General features: G+C 36.2%; 1 protein-coding gene across 2 annotated transcripts in view; it reads left to right on the top strand.

The window, feature by feature from the left end:
* GPR155 (G protein-coupled receptor 155) overlaps window positions 1-16,824 on the top strand; it is a 48,640-nt gene that overhangs the window by 13,526 nt on the left and 18,290 nt on the right. For both annotated transcript variants that reach the window (XM_059928124.1, XM_059928125.1), the window contains exons 3-10: window positions 4,657-5,056; window positions 7,198-7,363; window positions 8,264-8,419; window positions 9,773-9,856; window positions 10,790-10,907; window positions 14,192-14,276; window positions 14,375-14,465; window positions 16,112-16,322. In XM_059928124.1, the coding sequence (XP_059784107.1) occupies window positions 4,657-5,056; window positions 7,198-7,363; window positions 8,264-8,419; window positions 9,773-9,856; window positions 10,790-10,907; window positions 14,192-14,276; window positions 14,375-14,465; window positions 16,112-16,322 (1,311 nt within the window). The remainder of the gene's footprint in view (window positions 1-4,656; window positions 5,057-7,197; window positions 7,364-8,263; window positions 8,420-9,772; window positions 9,857-10,789; window positions 10,908-14,191; window positions 14,277-14,374; window positions 14,466-16,111; window positions 16,323-16,824) is intronic.

Here is a 16,824-nt window from a genome sequence, read left to right as displayed (position 1 = left end):
TGCAGTAATCAAAATAGGAGCCACAGTGGGTGGCTAATTTTGTCTCTTAGTTCTTCAAAGCTATATAATAATTCCTCAGAGTGGGATTCTCCCCTCCCTCCAAGAGCCTTATTTATAAGTATTAATTAGAACTTAATAGTTGATATAATGATTATAAATCTAATTTGTTAATATGGGTCACTGCTTTCAATTATTTTTCAGATTTGAAAAACTACACTCAGATTGCTAACAAAAGAATAGTGCTGTGGGGGAGGGAGGGTGGTGGGATGAATTGGGGGATTGGGATTGACATATATACACTAATATGTATAAAATAGATAACTAATAAGAACCTGCTGTATAAAAAATACATAAATAAAATTAAATTTAAAAAATAGTGCTGCCTATTTATAGATAAAGATGGAATGTTAAGTAATTATGCAAATGAATGGCAGAATGAACTGAAATTCCCATACTGAACCCTATTCTAGTAATTAAACAAGTATTTATTCCCAATTTTTTGCTTTCCCACTAGACTATACTTCTTTTGCCTTTGTATACCTGTTCAACTGACTTAAAATACCCCAATAGTAGTCTGCTTTATAAATATTCAGAAGATGAAAAAAGAAAAAAAATTGGATATAAAAAGAAATGGGTTCATGGATAACAATTAGTTATAAATTGCTATGTTACAAAACACATTTTTAGTCTGTCTGAAACCTTTGACATTCATTGATGTGTTAATTCCATTCAGCAAGTATTTTCAGATTTTGCTTAGCACTCAGCTGGGACTGGGGGTTATAAAATGATACCTTAAAGGAACTTAGAATTTGTTGAGATGGCACTGATATGAAACAAAGTACCAGAGCCATCCAGGGAAGGAGAGATCCATGATGTAGACTGAAGACTTGGTGGAAGAAGTGGTACCTGAGACAGGCCTTAAATAGTAGGCAAGATTTGGATAAGAAAGGAGAGGTTTCAAGAAGTTGGGGGATGATGAAGTTGGGGAATGATAACCGGCATGTAGAACTAGAAATTATGAACCTGGTGTTTATCCAGCGTTACAGTGATATAAACTGGCTGATAGAGGCTTTGCACTAAGTTATAGTGAGAGGTGAGCTGGATAAATAAGGAACAAATTGTGGAGACTAGATTGTGAATGTCAAAAGAAAGATTTTATATGTGGTCTTGTGGTCAGGGAGAGCTGTGGGAAAATCTTAATTTTTGAAAGCTAAGATTTAGGTGATATTGTTGGTAGCAAGTAAAATGGATAAAGGGGATGGTCAAGAAAAACCAGAAGAATATACGTTGGTAAACAGAGTAGGTAACCCACTTTTGAGATTTTTGACTAGTGGGAGTAGCAGGAATCAAGATTCCAAGTAGGAATCAAATACAAAAGATCATGCAAAAGAAGAAAGGACTTGGTGATTGGCTAGGCCTAAATATAGACTTTTGTTCAAATTTGCATTGAGCATTTAAAACAACCTGAAGTCCATTATGTAATGGTGATTTAGTGCTACTGTACCAGGAAAGTACATTTCTGGTAAAAAGGCATTAACTTAAGAAGGTTTGTGTGCTGTAAGTTGTCAAAGGAAATACCTTATGCATTTTATTTTGGCTACTTGGGAAAATTCTTAGGCTCAGATTGAAAACACAAGGCTTTTCTAAAATATACTCTCTATTTTAAAAATTGAGGGGTAGGTATAGACACCTTTCTCTTTGAGCTAAAATATCTAGTCAGAAGAAGTGTAGCTAACTAGAAATAGTTATCAAAAGTGCTGCTTTATTTTGTTTTACTTAAAGGATGAAACCTTATGAAACATGAAAGAGAACCACTGAGTTACAGAGCTATATATCTAATTTGGAAATCAGTGGAAAGAATTTGTGAAATTTTATGTAATCAAATATATTTTGTTTAACATTTCAAAGATATTAGAGACCTCTGTATGTGCTTAGTTGAAAAAAAGGGAGTTGAATCTTATAAAAAGTAGCTTTTAGCTAATGAGAACAAGGTATTCTAAAGGTTATACAATCTAGTTACATAACTAACGGGACATGTGCTTGACATTAAGTGAACTTATGTACCCTGAGTAAGCAAACAAATATATTTTCCTACCTGTGTCACTTTATCTTAATGTAAATTGAGAAACCTAATCTTTTACATTTTTTCACATGATTGCCTCTCTTGTGAAGCAAGTGATTGTGAGTGATTGTGGCTGTTCTTATTTTATCTGTCTTTCTCAACTTGAAATCATTTATGAATCAGGCTTTGCATATATTAGGTTGAATAATTTCAGAATTCATTGCCAGAAATGTGCCTTGAGACCAATTTGATGCTGCAAGGCTCTAAGTTAACCTGATCAAGCCAAGACCAGGCCACCAACCCTCACATGAACCAAGAAACTGCTAGAAGTCTGATCCAACCCATCTCCTTCCAAGGAGCCTCATCTCATGCAATGGTTAGGTTCTAAAGTCATCATATACAGTTGAACCTTTGAAAAATCCCTCAAATCACCCACAAGATGCAGCACACGTACTTTGTGTATATTGTACCATTTCTCATAAGTCTAATAGCGAGATTCTTTTGCAAGCGTTGCTCTTCTTCAATGAACAAGTAATTAGTTTGCACTTGGGAACATGTTTTATGAAAACGAAAAATGAAGCCTTTGTTTTCCTAAGAAAGTGTAGTTGAATTTGCATTAAATGTGCATTGACATGACTTTACCGTATTCCCCTCCCAAACATTTCTCAGATCCACCTTTCCATCTCCAATTCTTCAGCATCTTCACTGGTCTTCCTTCCTGAAGGCATTCATTCCTCCCCAGTGGAGGCTGCTCATTTTCTCATCGCCTGCATACCATGTGAGCAGTGGGTAGGCGGGATTGGCGTCCTCATAGCCACTGTGTACCACTGCTAGGCCGTTATTCTCTCTCTTCTGTAAAAACTGCTTCTTTGAGGTTCCTGCTGCCTGGCTAAACTGCTCATCCTTGTTGCTGCCACCTGCTGACCTCACTCTCGTCATTCCTCCTCATTCATTGAAGACTAATATCTGGCCCACTCTCATCTTCTCTACTCCCAAGTTTTGCTTGTTATCTTGTTTAACTTTAGCATCCATGTGAACTACCCACCAAATTCTCTGCTCTCTCAGTTCCTTGACCTCCTCACCTCCAATGATGTTTTCCTGTACTCCACTTCCGCCACCAACTCCCATGGCCACATCCTGGACCCAGTCATCTGGGAAATATTAAATCCAATAGCTCACTATCTGACTTACTGTGAACTCCTAAACTTCCAGCTACACCTACTTCTTGAACTTCCCAGGGACCTCCAGTCTCTAACTGCTCGGCTATCTATCTGTTAGCCATCTCCCATCTTCACTTCTTTTCCTATATAGCTTGGACTCCATCGCCTCAGTGCTCATTTTTTTAAAAAACATTTTAAAAGTAAATGTATTTATTTAATTTTATTTATTTTTGGCTGCGTTGGGTCTTCGTTGCTGCACGCGGGCTTTCTCCAGTTGCTGCAAGCGGGGTCTTCTCTTCGTTGCAATGCACGGGCTTCTTATTGCAGTGGCCTATCTTGTGGAGCACGGGCTCTAGGTGCACGGGCTTCAGTAGTTGTGGCACGCGGGCTCGGTAGTTGTGGCTCACGGGCTCTAGAGCGCAGGCTCAGTAGTTGTGGCGCATGGGCTTAGTTGCTCCGCAGCATGTGGGATCTTCCCAGACCAGGGCTCGAACCTGTGTCCCCTGCATTGGCAGGCGGATTCTCAACCACTGTGCCAGCAGGGAAGTCCCTCAGTGCTCATTTTTTAGTCTGTTATCTCCTCCTCTCTCCTGCATTCTCTGTGCTCTGATTTCTGCCTCACCACTACAATGAAACGTCCCTATCAAGAGAACCAACAACCACCTTGTTGCTATGACTACTTAAACATTTTGTTAGTAGATTTTTAGTTTGAATTGTTTTAAGAATTCTAGGGCTTCCCTGGTGGCGCAGTGGTTAAGAATCTGCCTGCCAATGCAGGGCACAAGGGTTCGAGCCCTGGTCTCTCTGCCAATGCAGGGGACAAGGGTTCGAGCCCTGGTGTGGGAAGATCCCACATGCCGCGGAGCAGCTGGGCCCGTGAGCCACAATTACTGAGCCTGCGCGTCTGGAGCCTGTGCTCCGCAACAAGAGAGGCCGCGATAGTGAGAGGCCCGCGCACCGCGATGAAGAGTGGCCCCCGCTTGCCACAGCTGGAGAAAGCCCTCACACAGAAACGAAGACCCAACACAGCCATAAATAAATTAATTAATTAATTTAAAAAAAAAAGAAAAAGACTGGTGAATAAATGTACCTTTATAAAAAAAAGAAAAAAAAAGAATTCTACAATTCTGCCCCTTTATTGAGACTAGTCTTAGCCTCTAAATAGTAACAATTAGTGGGTTTTACTAAAAATACTTTTTAAAAGTTGATTATCATTTTATAAGCTAAATGTCATTTAATATAGTGGGTTTTTTTTCCTTTTCAGCTTTATTACTAAAACATACTTTTCCAAAACTAGGGTAATGAGGTCATTCTACACTATTTAGGTTAATTTACAATATGTTATAATTAAGCATGGAAAACATTATATTCATAATTTATTAATATATTTCTGTGGTAACCATTTAAAAATCAATTTTAATTTGTATTTTGCAGTTGAAGCTTTATATCAAACGACGTACCCAGAGTATCTCCAGTACATTTACTTAGTGGCGCCAATATCTCTTATGATGTTAAACCCTATAGGGTTTATCTTCTGTGAAATCCAGAGATGGAAAGACACTCAAAATGCCTCTCAAAACAAAGTGAAAATTGTGGGACTTGGACTTCTGCGTGTGTTACAGAACCCAATAGTATTTATGGTTTTCATTGGCATTGCTTTCAATTTTATTCTTGATCAAAAGGTGCCCGTATATATGGAAAACTTTCTGGATGGACTTGCAAATTCTTTTTCTGGATCAGCTCTATTTTATCTTGGTCTCACAATGGTAGGAAAAATAAAGAAACTGAAGAAGTCAGCATTTGTTGTACTTATTCTTCTCATCACAGCTAAACTGTAAGTTTCACTTATTTAACTTGGAGATTGTACTTTGTGAAAGCCTTATTTAGCCTGTTCGTTGGGATATGTCTCTGTTTTCTCCATTAAATAGTTTGATAGTAGTAATCCCTCCTAATTGAGTAGTTACAATTTAAAGGAAAATGTGATGTTGGTATATGGTGGAAAGTCATTTCCGTGTAGGTTACTCTTTCCATTTTACTGTCAGAGGATAAAGACTATTGGTTTCCCTTCAGCTTTTATATAATTTTACTTAATATCTTCCAGTGTCCTAGTTTGATCATATTTTTAAAGGAATTTTGCAGGATTTCTGAGTTTTCTAAATTTATTGAAATCCTATTGGCCGTGATGAAAACAATAATTTTGAATATAAACTTCTATTTCATGAATTTGAGGGAAATATTCTAAAATTCTGAGGGTGGCTGAATGTAGGTAAGTCAATAGGAATGACTATTATTAATCATCTGATCCTGGCCTGTAAATGAAAAGTTCTTGGCTCCTTAGTTGATAGTTCCTTCAGCCTCCTTAGCCCTTTAGCCGTGGAGTTATACTTCCTGGTAAAGGTGACATAATTTTACTACAAGATTATCCCAAGGCACTTGGGGCATATTTAACTATTGAATTTAGCTCTTGTATAGACAATTAAATTCATGAGACCAGTGCAATATGAAATAGTATCTATATTTTCAAAATAATGAAAATGAATATAAATTCTGAAGATTATTTATAGTGGTGTTATGCTCTTGGAAATAAAGTTTTATTTAGTTTTTTTGTTTAATTTTTGGCTGCACTGCATGGCACGCAGAATCTTAGTTCCCCGACCAGGGATGGAACCCGCGCCCCCTGCAGTGGAAGCGCGGAGTCTTAACCACTGGACCGCCAGGGAAGTCCCTTATTTAGTTTTTCACAGCAATGAATATGGTTCTAACAATAATAGTAATACCAACCGTTACTTATAAGTATTTAAATATTCTCATTTTTAAAATCTTTTTTCTGGTTCTTTGATCCCTATTATATAATTTCTTCTTCTTCTTTTAATTAAAAAAAAAACACATAAGAGTAGTTCTTTTTTTTTTTTTAAAAAAAACACTTTTTTATTATTTATTTATTTATTTATTTATTTATTTATTGGCTGTGTTGGGTCTTCGTTTCTGTGCGAGGGCTTTCTCTAGTTGTGGCAAGCGGGGGCCACTCTCTTCATCGCGGTGTGCGGGCCTCTCACTATCGCGGCCTCTCTTGTTGCGGAGCACAGGCTCCAGTCGCGCAGGCTCAGTAGTTGTGGCTCACGGGCCTAGTTGCTTCGCGGCATGTGGGATCTTCCCAGACCAGGGCTGGAACCCGTGTGCCCTGCATTGGCAGGCAGATTCTCAACCACTGCGCCACCAGGGAAGCCCAAGAGTAGTTCTTTACTCCATCTGAGAGCATCTCTGTAGGTGCTGCTGTGACAATATTAACCTTGGTTTTGTTCTTTCTAAAGGAAACCTCCATTAACTTGCTACTGTTGATATGGTCTTTCTATGGAATCCTGGAGGATTTGTTTAATAATTAACTCTTCACCAGATCTGGATTTCATTAGTTTTTTGCTCTACCTCAGTTATTTCAGTTCCCTTTGCTAAACCTTTTTTCTTTATTAAGATAAAGAGCTAATTGTAAAATACCTGTTTCTCTACTGGTTTTTGAAATCTAACTGAGTAGCATTGTTATCATTACCTGAACCATTTAAACCTCTAATCATAATAAAGGTCCACTTTTTTTTTTTTTCCAAGAATGAGTTTAGTAATTTTCTTGAAAAAGTTTACTCAGGTTGTCAGTCTTCTTTTTTTCTTTTAACATTTCAATGAACTAATAGGGAAAGCAAGAAACAGCAGTTATAATTGCAATTTTTACAGATTTTTTTGCAAGAAAATTATTCATAGAACCAAAAAATTAGTTTTTTTCCTCCTAATTCCTGATGTTTGAAGTATTTCTAGAATATTGTTTTACTTTAAGTAGCTCCAAGTTGAATTTTTTATTCTTTCAATAAAATGATACCTTCTGGGCAGGAGAAGAATAACCTAATGCCAAGTTCACTAGAGCAATTTACTATTTGGGGACCAGCATACTTTGATACCAAGCAAATGATGCCTTTCTTGTTTCTTCAGCCTGGTGCTGCCACTTCTGTGCCGAGAAATGGTGGAACTCTTGGACAAGGGCAACAGTGTAGTGAACCATACAAGTGTATCGAATTATGCATTTTTGTATGGTGTCTTTCCTGTAGCACCAGGAGTGGCTATCTTTGCAACACAGTTCAACATGGAAGTAGAGATTGTATGTATATATTACTTTCTAAGTTTGATTGTTTGGTTAGTAGAAAAATGAATTTTTAAAACACAGAGATCTACATTCTTTTATGAGAATTTGATATCTGTAAATTGCCTCATTATAAATAAAGAGACATTATGTAACATCATGTAACAAGAGAGTTATTTAATCTGGGGTCTTTATTCAGCCATGACTTTTTTCATTAGTCTTTTTTAGTTTCAAGTATTTTAATGCTGTAATTTTAGTTAAGCCTAAAGGTTATTTACAGAAGGGTAACTTTCGAAATTTGAGGGGAAAAAATCTGTTTTATTCATTGATAATCCAACCACCAGATGCAAAATACCACATAATCAACTGCAATATATAGCTAAATCAGTTAACATCAATTAGTGTCTAAGCATACTATATATATTATCTACAGCATTAGAGCAGATGGTTTTGAAATATAACATGAAGGAACTAAATTGTTGACCAAAGGTTAGTTCCATTATTTAATCGGTAGAATGTTTGCATGGTAATTTTTTCTCATTTTGAAATTGCTTTTATTGCCCTATATTTTATGAAATAGTATGGAAGGAAACTGGTCATCGGTTTAAGTAGATCATTAATATGGTTTCTTTCTAGAATCTAGGAGATAAACATCAGACGTGGGATTTCTAGCATTGTTACATGCAAATATAAATTGAGCATAGACTGGAAGAGAGGCCAAGGGAACTTAACTGTGTTTTCTTTTAAGAACTCTAAGAAAAGGGGAATATGATATTAGATAACATGCTGGATTCTGTGATGTCTCTTTACTGACTCCTGCTTTTATTTTAGAATGCCTTAGTGCGCTGTGGCTAAAATTCATGGGAATTGTTTAAGTGAGTCTGTGACTCTTCCTCAATTTGACTTCATTTTTTGCAGATAACCTCAGGAATGGTAATAAGCACATTTGTGTCTGCGCCAATCATGTACGTCTCTGCCTGGTTACTGACTTTTCCCACCATGGACCCGAAGCCATTGGCATATGCCATCCAGAATGTTAGTTTTGATATAAGTATTATCAGTCTGGTCTCCTTGGTAAGTATGTTTCAGTGTAAAAATGAATGAGAATCACAGAATGAATTTGAGAATAGCTTGGTAACAGAAAGTTAGGGAGTAAAAATCTAATTTCTTATGCAATACAGAAAGCTGAAGCCTACCCATAAAATATAGTATCAGCCTTCTGAGTTTTGTCTTTCCAGTTGGGAGTTAGAGTTGTATAACAGACAAGGCATGAGATTTAGTCAGACCTGGATTTGACTCCTGGCCCTATGACAAACTAGCTGTTATTTCTCTGTGGAGTTACCTAAGCCTCTCTAAGCTTCAATTTTCTCAACTATAAAATACAGATAATAATTTTACCTATTTCCATGGTTTAAGGATTACATGAGACGATATATGTAAAAGGCATTCTGAAAATGGTGAATTGCTATATAAATACTAGCTATTGTAGAATCATCTTGTTGGAAGGGATCTTTGGGATTAAGACCAAATACCCATTTAATGTTAATGAAACTTTTGGATATATCTAGCTCAAATTAAATACTTATACACTTGGCAACTAGAGTATCTTGTAGATTGAGTTGCCTGTTGAATTCAAACAGTATTCTGGCTGAAAATAAAAAGACAACTTTTGCTGTTAAAGGAAAGGAGATAAGGATGAATACGTATACTGGCAACAAATAAATGTGTGATTAATGTAATTTCTAAGAAATTTTGCTTCTGTTACATTTTCTTAAAAATGATGCCTGTTGATAAGAGGGCAGTTTCGTAGGGGGAGAGACAATATAAATTTTGATTGACAATGAGGTGAGAAGAAAGAAGGAAGTCAAACCAGCATACGTAGCTGACTACTGTGTATCCTTTTAAATATAAAGAATGCAGGAAAATTAATCTTAAGGTGGATGACATGTGTTGTTTGAAGTAAGACAGCCTGGAATTTAGATACCTCACGAGCCAATGTGGTGGAATTAAAAAGGGAAAATTCAAGATAGGGCAGTATAACTGCGTCTCCCACTAAAGCTCCTTTTCTGAAGAGTTGGCTGTGAGCCTATGTCCCACCCCAGCCACCAAAGGTAGGGATAGTTGGAAAGTGGCCCTCCCTGTTCAAGGAATAGTTCTTAAAGACTGTCATTTTGGGAGTTAATTTACCATAGGATCTCTCCATGCTTTCTATTTTACTTTGGATATTAGTTTACCTTAATGCCCTTTTGGGAGCTACACAAGTTAAAGTAAATAAAATATTGCAATTCCTTTTTGAACCAGGATAAGAGAATTCTTTAAAGAGGCTAACAAGTAATTAGTAAAGTAATTATAAAATAAAAGTTAGTAATTAATAAGTGATTATAAAGATTAAGAAACCTGAGTAACTTTTGAACCTCTGTGTTTAAGATCTGGTCTTTGGCTATTCTTCTTTTGAGCAAGAAGTATAAACAGCTTCCTCATATGCTTACAACGAATTTACTCATCGCTCAGGTTAGTAAACCTACAGATAATTAAAGCTGTGTTTTTCTCATTGATTATATTACTATAGAGGAAAAAATCGCTTTGTTGGGTTTTTCCAGGTATAAAGTCAAAAGTATTTTTTTACCCAATACAATCAATTACAATTTGATTACAACTAATTTATGCCTAATTTATTAAATACTGCAGTGTGTCTTGAACTATACAAAGTTGAGGCTAATACAGTTGGCCCTCCAGATCCATGGGTTCCATATCCTCAGATTCAACCAAACATGGATTGAAAATATTCAGAAAAAAAATTCCAGAAAGTTCCAAAAAGCAAAACTTGAATTTGCCATATGCCGACAACTATTTACATAGCATTAACAGTGTATTTGGTATTATAAGTAATCTGGAGATGATTTAAAGTATACAGGAATATATGCATAGGTTGTAAGCAAATACTACAGAATTTTATATAAGGAACTTGAGCATCTTTGGATTTTGGTATCTGTTGGGGGGGCGAGGAGGCGTCCTAGAACCAATCCTCCATGGATACAGAAAGACAAGTGTAATGACATTTAGTGATAATTTTGGATTTTTTAATAGAAATAATTGAATCATTACAAATTAAACTCTCATAATCTTACTTTTCTAGTTAAATCTTTGCATGTCTCAAATCATAAAGGAAAGAAGTTTACATTTTCTATGTAAACCTTTTCTAAATATATGGTTAGTATTTAGAATGTTGTCATTATCTATTTCAATTAAATAGAAAGGCTTGTTAAAGGCTCTATATAAAAAGTTTTTTAATCATAAAACTTTAAGTTTTAGTATAACTAGAATACAATAGTTAATTACTCAGCAATAATTTTAAATGAATAATTATAGTTGCTGTGAATAAAACACATGAGTATGAGTCATATGAGTATGACTGACTTTGTTTTTTTATAATTTTTTCTTCAGTCTATTGTCTGCGCTGGAATGATGATATGGAATTTTGTTAAAGAAAAAAATTTTGTTGGACAAATTCTGGTGTTTGTTTTATTGTACAGCTCCCTCTACAGCACCTACCTGTGGACAGGTAAGTTGGATCATGAAGAGAAATTTAGGTCCCCCTCTCCTCCATCACTTGAGGCCCCAGTTTCTAGTGATCTAGTTGAAGTCTAGTAGTACAGGATTAGGGCATTCACTTGGGCAGTTACACCCACTAACATAGGCAGTCTGCAAAGCTGACTTCTCTTACCTAATCACTGTTTCTGCCTGGGCTCAGGTGGCTTCCAGTCACATGTCCTTTTTCTTCAGGGTCTTGGGTTCTAGGCCACAGTCAGCACAGCTCCCCTTTGGCGCCATCAAGGGGGAAAGGCACTAGAAGCAGGTTGGGAAAGGAAAGAATGGGCGGAGAGGGATGAGGCATGTGAGGTGTGTCGCAGAGCTCACTATTAGAATCCAACTGAACTGAATGAAAAATTCTGGCTCTGCCTTAAGCAAATGACTTAACTTTGGCGGTCTCAGTTTCCTTATCTGTAAGACTGGATTATCACACCTTAAAGAGTTATTTTGAGAATTAAATGAAATATGGATGTTTATGCCTGGCACCTGGTAGGCACTCAACAAATGTAACTATATTATTAAATAGAGGGAAGAGCAGTAATATGAGAACAAGAAAAACAAGTGAACAAAAGGGAATGGAAAGAGAAGAATACCCAGTAAGAAAAACTATTTTTCATTTCAACTGGCCCCATAAAGGATATTCAGAATGTTTTAGCACATTGCTCTTTTGAAGTATAACATTTATTTGGGTGTGTACATTCTGGGATGTTTGTGAAACATTCAGTCTAGCTGATTTGTATTCATACCACAAATGCAAACCTATAAAATGGCGCATAAAAGGAAACTGTAGAATTGTAGCACTAGTTATAGCCCCTGTTAGGAGGCAGGTGTCGGGAAGTGGCTGGGGGCGGGGCGGGGGGGACAGGCCTTTGATTTCATGCCTTCAGGATCAAAGCAGGACCCATCTCAGTCAACAGCCTTTTGAAGTGAAGCAACAATGTGGTGAGGAATTACAAAATGAATTCAGTGCAAACAGGAGAAGGTTTGTGCTTTTTAAAGGCAAGTACACCTTCCATGGCATAAGAGTTTTCACGAGCTGTCAAGTTAAAAGAGCCTGAATACTTCATTTCCAAATACAGATGAACCAACTTGATCTCTAATACTTAGGTTTATTAAGGTTAAATTTATAGTGAGAATAAGAGAGCAGTATATAGATCAATCTGTCAAAAAGCCCCAAGTTTCTCTGATATCCTCTTCAAGCATGCATACCAAAATCTCTCCAAAGAAGCTGTTCTGAATTCCCTGACGTCGATGAAGAATAACCTTGAGATTATTATGATATAACAGAATTTTAGACCTAAAAGGTCATTTTAAGTCATCCTGTTCAGCCATTTTCAATTTTACTCATTTGCAAACCATCCTCATGAATTTTGCCATATCTGCCTACCACTTGTTCTTTCTTTCCACCTTAAAATTAACTCACTTTTTTTACTTTAATAAATTTAGCCTTATCGCAGTAAAATCCCAGGTTTCATGTGTTAGTTAAAAATTTTTCAAGCACATGTTAAAATAAACACATAATTAGTCAAAAAATGTTCCCCCCTGTGCCACCTACAGTCACCGCACTTTTGGAAACACTGGTCTAGTTTAAATCTTTCATTTTGCAAATGGAGGAAGATAAGGCCCAAAGAGTTTAACTGATTCAGGCAAGAACTCTCACAGCTTCATCAGTGAGACATCCAGGCCTAGACTAAGCCTGTTCTTCATATGTCAATATTTTCACAAGGCAGGAATGAAATGATAAACATTGGAATTTTAAAGAGTGCCCTCACTACTATAACACAGTTGGCACTCTTTTGTGATTGGTTACTTGCTTCCCTGGCACTTTAAAAACCTCAAACAATAGAGTGTGCAAATGCATTGGCAAGAGCATTGGTATTACAGTATCTCTTGAACTTGAGTACTGTGTGGGTCCTCTATAAAGAAGAACAATTCTCAAGGATCTCAGTGTTGACTTGTACTATTTCTAGCACAGTGTTACTTAATCTGTATAATCTTAAATCTAGGTATGAATTCCTTATATACAGCTAATATACAATTTTAAAACCAAAGCAAATTCACAGATTAGATTTAAACAAAACTACAAACTCAGTAACTCTAATTAGCAACATTAATTGACATGACAAAGGATCTTATTTTGCTAATCTGAATCACAGCTTGAAATGTAAAATGGAACTCACTTCTCTGGGTAGGGTTGTTTTGGTTTGGCCTGGCTTTACTTTGATGTGTGGGTTTATGACCTGGTTATCTTACTGCTTTTCTCTCTTCAAACTACCACAGAATGTTCATTTGGACTATGTGTTGTGATATTATTTGACCTTCACTTGGCTCAAACTTCAGATAAAACCAGATGTAAGCCCTGAAATAACGAGACTGTACTTTGGTTGTAAGATGGTCATCCAGATGATTATCATTGCAAATAAACCAAAAAGACTTAACATTTCTCACAGAAATTTCCAGATCCCTATGGGTCCACAGATCTGAGTTTTAGAAACACTGACAAAGTTGAAGGACTTAACCTTCTGGCAGAAGGCTGGGTTTCTAGTCTTGCTCTGCCCTCTGCTGGCTGTGTGGCTTGGGCAAACCCTGTTTACATATCTATAAAATGAAGGCATTAATTTAAAACAGTGGTCCCTTCCAACCCTAAAGTTCTAAGCTTCTATAGCTATGTAGAATTTATTAAATAAGATGTTACTTCTATAAATAATTGTGTATAAGATATAAGGGAAGCTCTTGAAATATTTGTTTTAAAACATTTGTTTAAATGTTTAAAACATTTGTTTTTGTATTAACTTTATATTATATTCATATTAAGGTCCATCATTTAGACTTGGTGAATTTTCCCAAAACAAAACCTGTATAAGAATTCCCTGTACTTTCTTAGCACCAGCGAAGTGGGGGTGTTTTTATTTTTAGAATTGTTCTGTATCCAGTTAAAAAATTTTTTTTCCAAATATACTTCGATTCCAAACACATCAGTCAAAAGAACAAAATGATTTGGGCTTTTTGAAAAAAAATCCTCATGTATAAAACAAGAAGATTTCATTAAAGAAACAATGTAGTAGGGAAAACATGAATGATTCTGAATTAAGAAAACTTGCTTCAAAATATTGGGAAAAGCATTTATTTAGAAGGAGTGAATTCTAGGGCAAGAACTACAGACTACTATTGAAATAAGCTTGGTTAAAGTTCCATGAAGTCTGATCAACATCAAGAGTAATCACCTATCTTTCAATCTCTATTTTTTATTCTTAGGCCTTCTAGCAATTTCTTTGCTTCTTTTGAAAAAGAGAGAAAGGGTACAAATTCCTGTTGGAATCATCATAATATCTGGCTGGGGGTAAGTTGGTAGTTTTCTGTTTGCTTACATGTTCCCACATACACAGTTACTATTCATCCTCTCTTTTTTTCTCTCCGTCTAAACTCTTGTTATTACAGGATTCCTGCTCTCCTTGTTGGTGTTCTTTTGATAACTGGAAAACATAATGGAGAAAGCATTGACTCAGCCTTCTTTTATGGAAAAGAGCAGGTGAGAAGAGTTTATTGACAGTTCTGTTCTTGAGAACGTCTCTTTTTAGCTTCTTAATGTGTTTTGCTATACTTAAATTAAAATTAATTTTGAAAGTCTATTCCAGTTTATTGCCTATCACACTGATGATCCTATGTCACTTTGTTAACTCACACCTCAAAATGCAGTAAAGATTTTACATGTCTATAAAAAGGAAAATGAAATTGAAAAAAAAGATTTCACATGTTTAAGTCTGTTTGTCGCTGAGGATTTCCAAATATTTGAAACTTACTGGGTCTTCTTAAGCATACTTATGAATTATGTTTCCTTTATTGGAGGAAAGGGTGATTAATTTAAAGCCATTTAATAAGTTAGCAGTAATAATAAAAGCCAAGTTCTTGACTTTCAATTGTATCATACATATAAATTTCAGAACAAAAAGTATTTGGGGAAAAAGTGTGCTTGAAAAGCTATTGAGTAGGAGGCTTCTGGGACCTGCTGAATCAGAATTTCCCAAGGATTTGTGTGGTTTTTGTTTTTTTCTAATTGAAGTATAGTTTGATCTACAATATTACATTAGTTTCAAGTGTATAACATAGTGATTCAATATTTTTATAGATTATACTCCATTTAAAGTTATTACAAAATAATGGCTCTATTTCCCTGTGCTGTACAATATACCCTTGTTGCTTATCTATTTATACGCAGTAGTTTGTATCTCTTAATTCCATATTCCTTCCTTGCCCCTCCCAAAGATGTGTTTTTTGTTTGTTTGTTTTTTAAATCTACATACCACTTAAGTCTGTGACTTTTTTTTTAAATTTTATTTATTTATTTATTTATTTATTTATGGCTGTGTTGGGTCTTCGTTTCTGTGCGAGGGCTTTCTCTAGTTGCGGCAAGCGGAGGCCACTCTTCATCGCGGTGCGCAGGTCTCTCACTATCGCGGCCTCTCTTGTTGCGGAGCACAGGCTCCAGACGCGCAGGCTCAGCAATTGTGGCTCACGGGCCTAGTTGCTCCGCGGCATGTGGGATCTTCCCAGACCAGGGCTCGAACCCGTGTCCCCTGCATTGGCAGGCAGATTCTCAACCACTGCACCACCAGGGAAGCCCAAAGATGTGTTTTTTAAGAACTTCCTAAAATGATTTTGATTTCTTACCCTTATTTTCTGTTTTGTAATTTTGAATTTTATTGGATTGTTGTTAGAATAAATAAGATTATACATATAAATGACTTAGACTAGTGCTGGCATATAGTTAGTACTCAGTAAGTATTAGCTATAATTACTTATTTTTAGTATTATCACCATAACAAAGTTTCTAGTTGAAATACACTTGAACTGTGTACTAAAGCAAGCAAAATCTTTGAAGTAAAGAAAAAGTCTATAAGTAATCATTTAGATTACTTGTAGAGGAAACCAAGGACATGACGCATAGTGAAAGAAGCATCTAGAAATCTCATTTGATTACAAGCAAACCCTAATTTCTCTTCAAGTAACTTACATTCCTTCCATACTCTTCCTCTTTTTTAAGAACCACTGTTGTAGAGCATTTATAGCTATGGAGATAACGCATTTTCAACCAAAAAAGTGCCCTTAACCTCGTCTACTAAGATTTCAAGCTGGGATTGTGAAAAGTGGCCTAACGTCTCTTTGCAATGTTGACAGATGATCATCACGGCAGTCACCCTGTTCTGCAGCATTGTGATAGCCAGCGTATCACTCATGTGTATGTACCGCACCTCCCAAGCAGGACGCTATGAAGGTTTCGACCAGTCTCAAGACCACAAAGCAGCAGAGCCTGGAAGCACTGCTTTCGAGGACAGTGCAGTGCCGATAAATGAACCTGAACCTTTTACAAGTTCTATCCCAGAAACAAGTATGATCCTTAATTATAAAGAAACTCTTACATGCCTGTATAGCCTGTATCCTAAATGTTTTATTTAAGGAAACTTCCTTGAACTATCTTGAATATCACAGGTATTTATGAAATGAGGAATTTGAAGCATAGTCAATAATAGAAAGAGCTTGCAAGTTCATTTATTAGATTCTTGTTTATAAATCTTTTGTGAGGATAATCTTTTGTTAAGTCCTAAGACTTCCTTGGTCCTGAGAGTTTAGAGAAGAGTAACAACTGAAGGAGGGCTCTTTCTAGGAAACTAAGCACCTATGTTTGTTAATTTAACAACATTGTATCAGGTAAGCACCATCAATAAAATGAACTAAAGAGGCTTGATTGAAGCAGGGTTAATGGTGAAAGTTGGGAGTTGGCAAACTACAGTGGGCCATCTGTTTTTGTATGTTTCAAGAGCTAAGAATAGCTTGTACATTTTTAAGGAGTTGAAGAAAAAATTTTAAAAGACAAATATTTTATGACACTT

Source organism: Balaenoptera ricei, chromosome 7 (assembly GCF_028023285.1).
Source record: "Balaenoptera ricei isolate mBalRic1 chromosome 7, mBalRic1.hap2, whole genome shotgun sequence".
NCBI classification, from domain to species: domain Eukaryota; kingdom Metazoa; phylum Chordata; class Mammalia; order Artiodactyla; family Balaenopteridae; genus Balaenoptera; species Balaenoptera ricei.
This window is presented reverse-complemented; position numbering and strand designations above follow the sequence as displayed.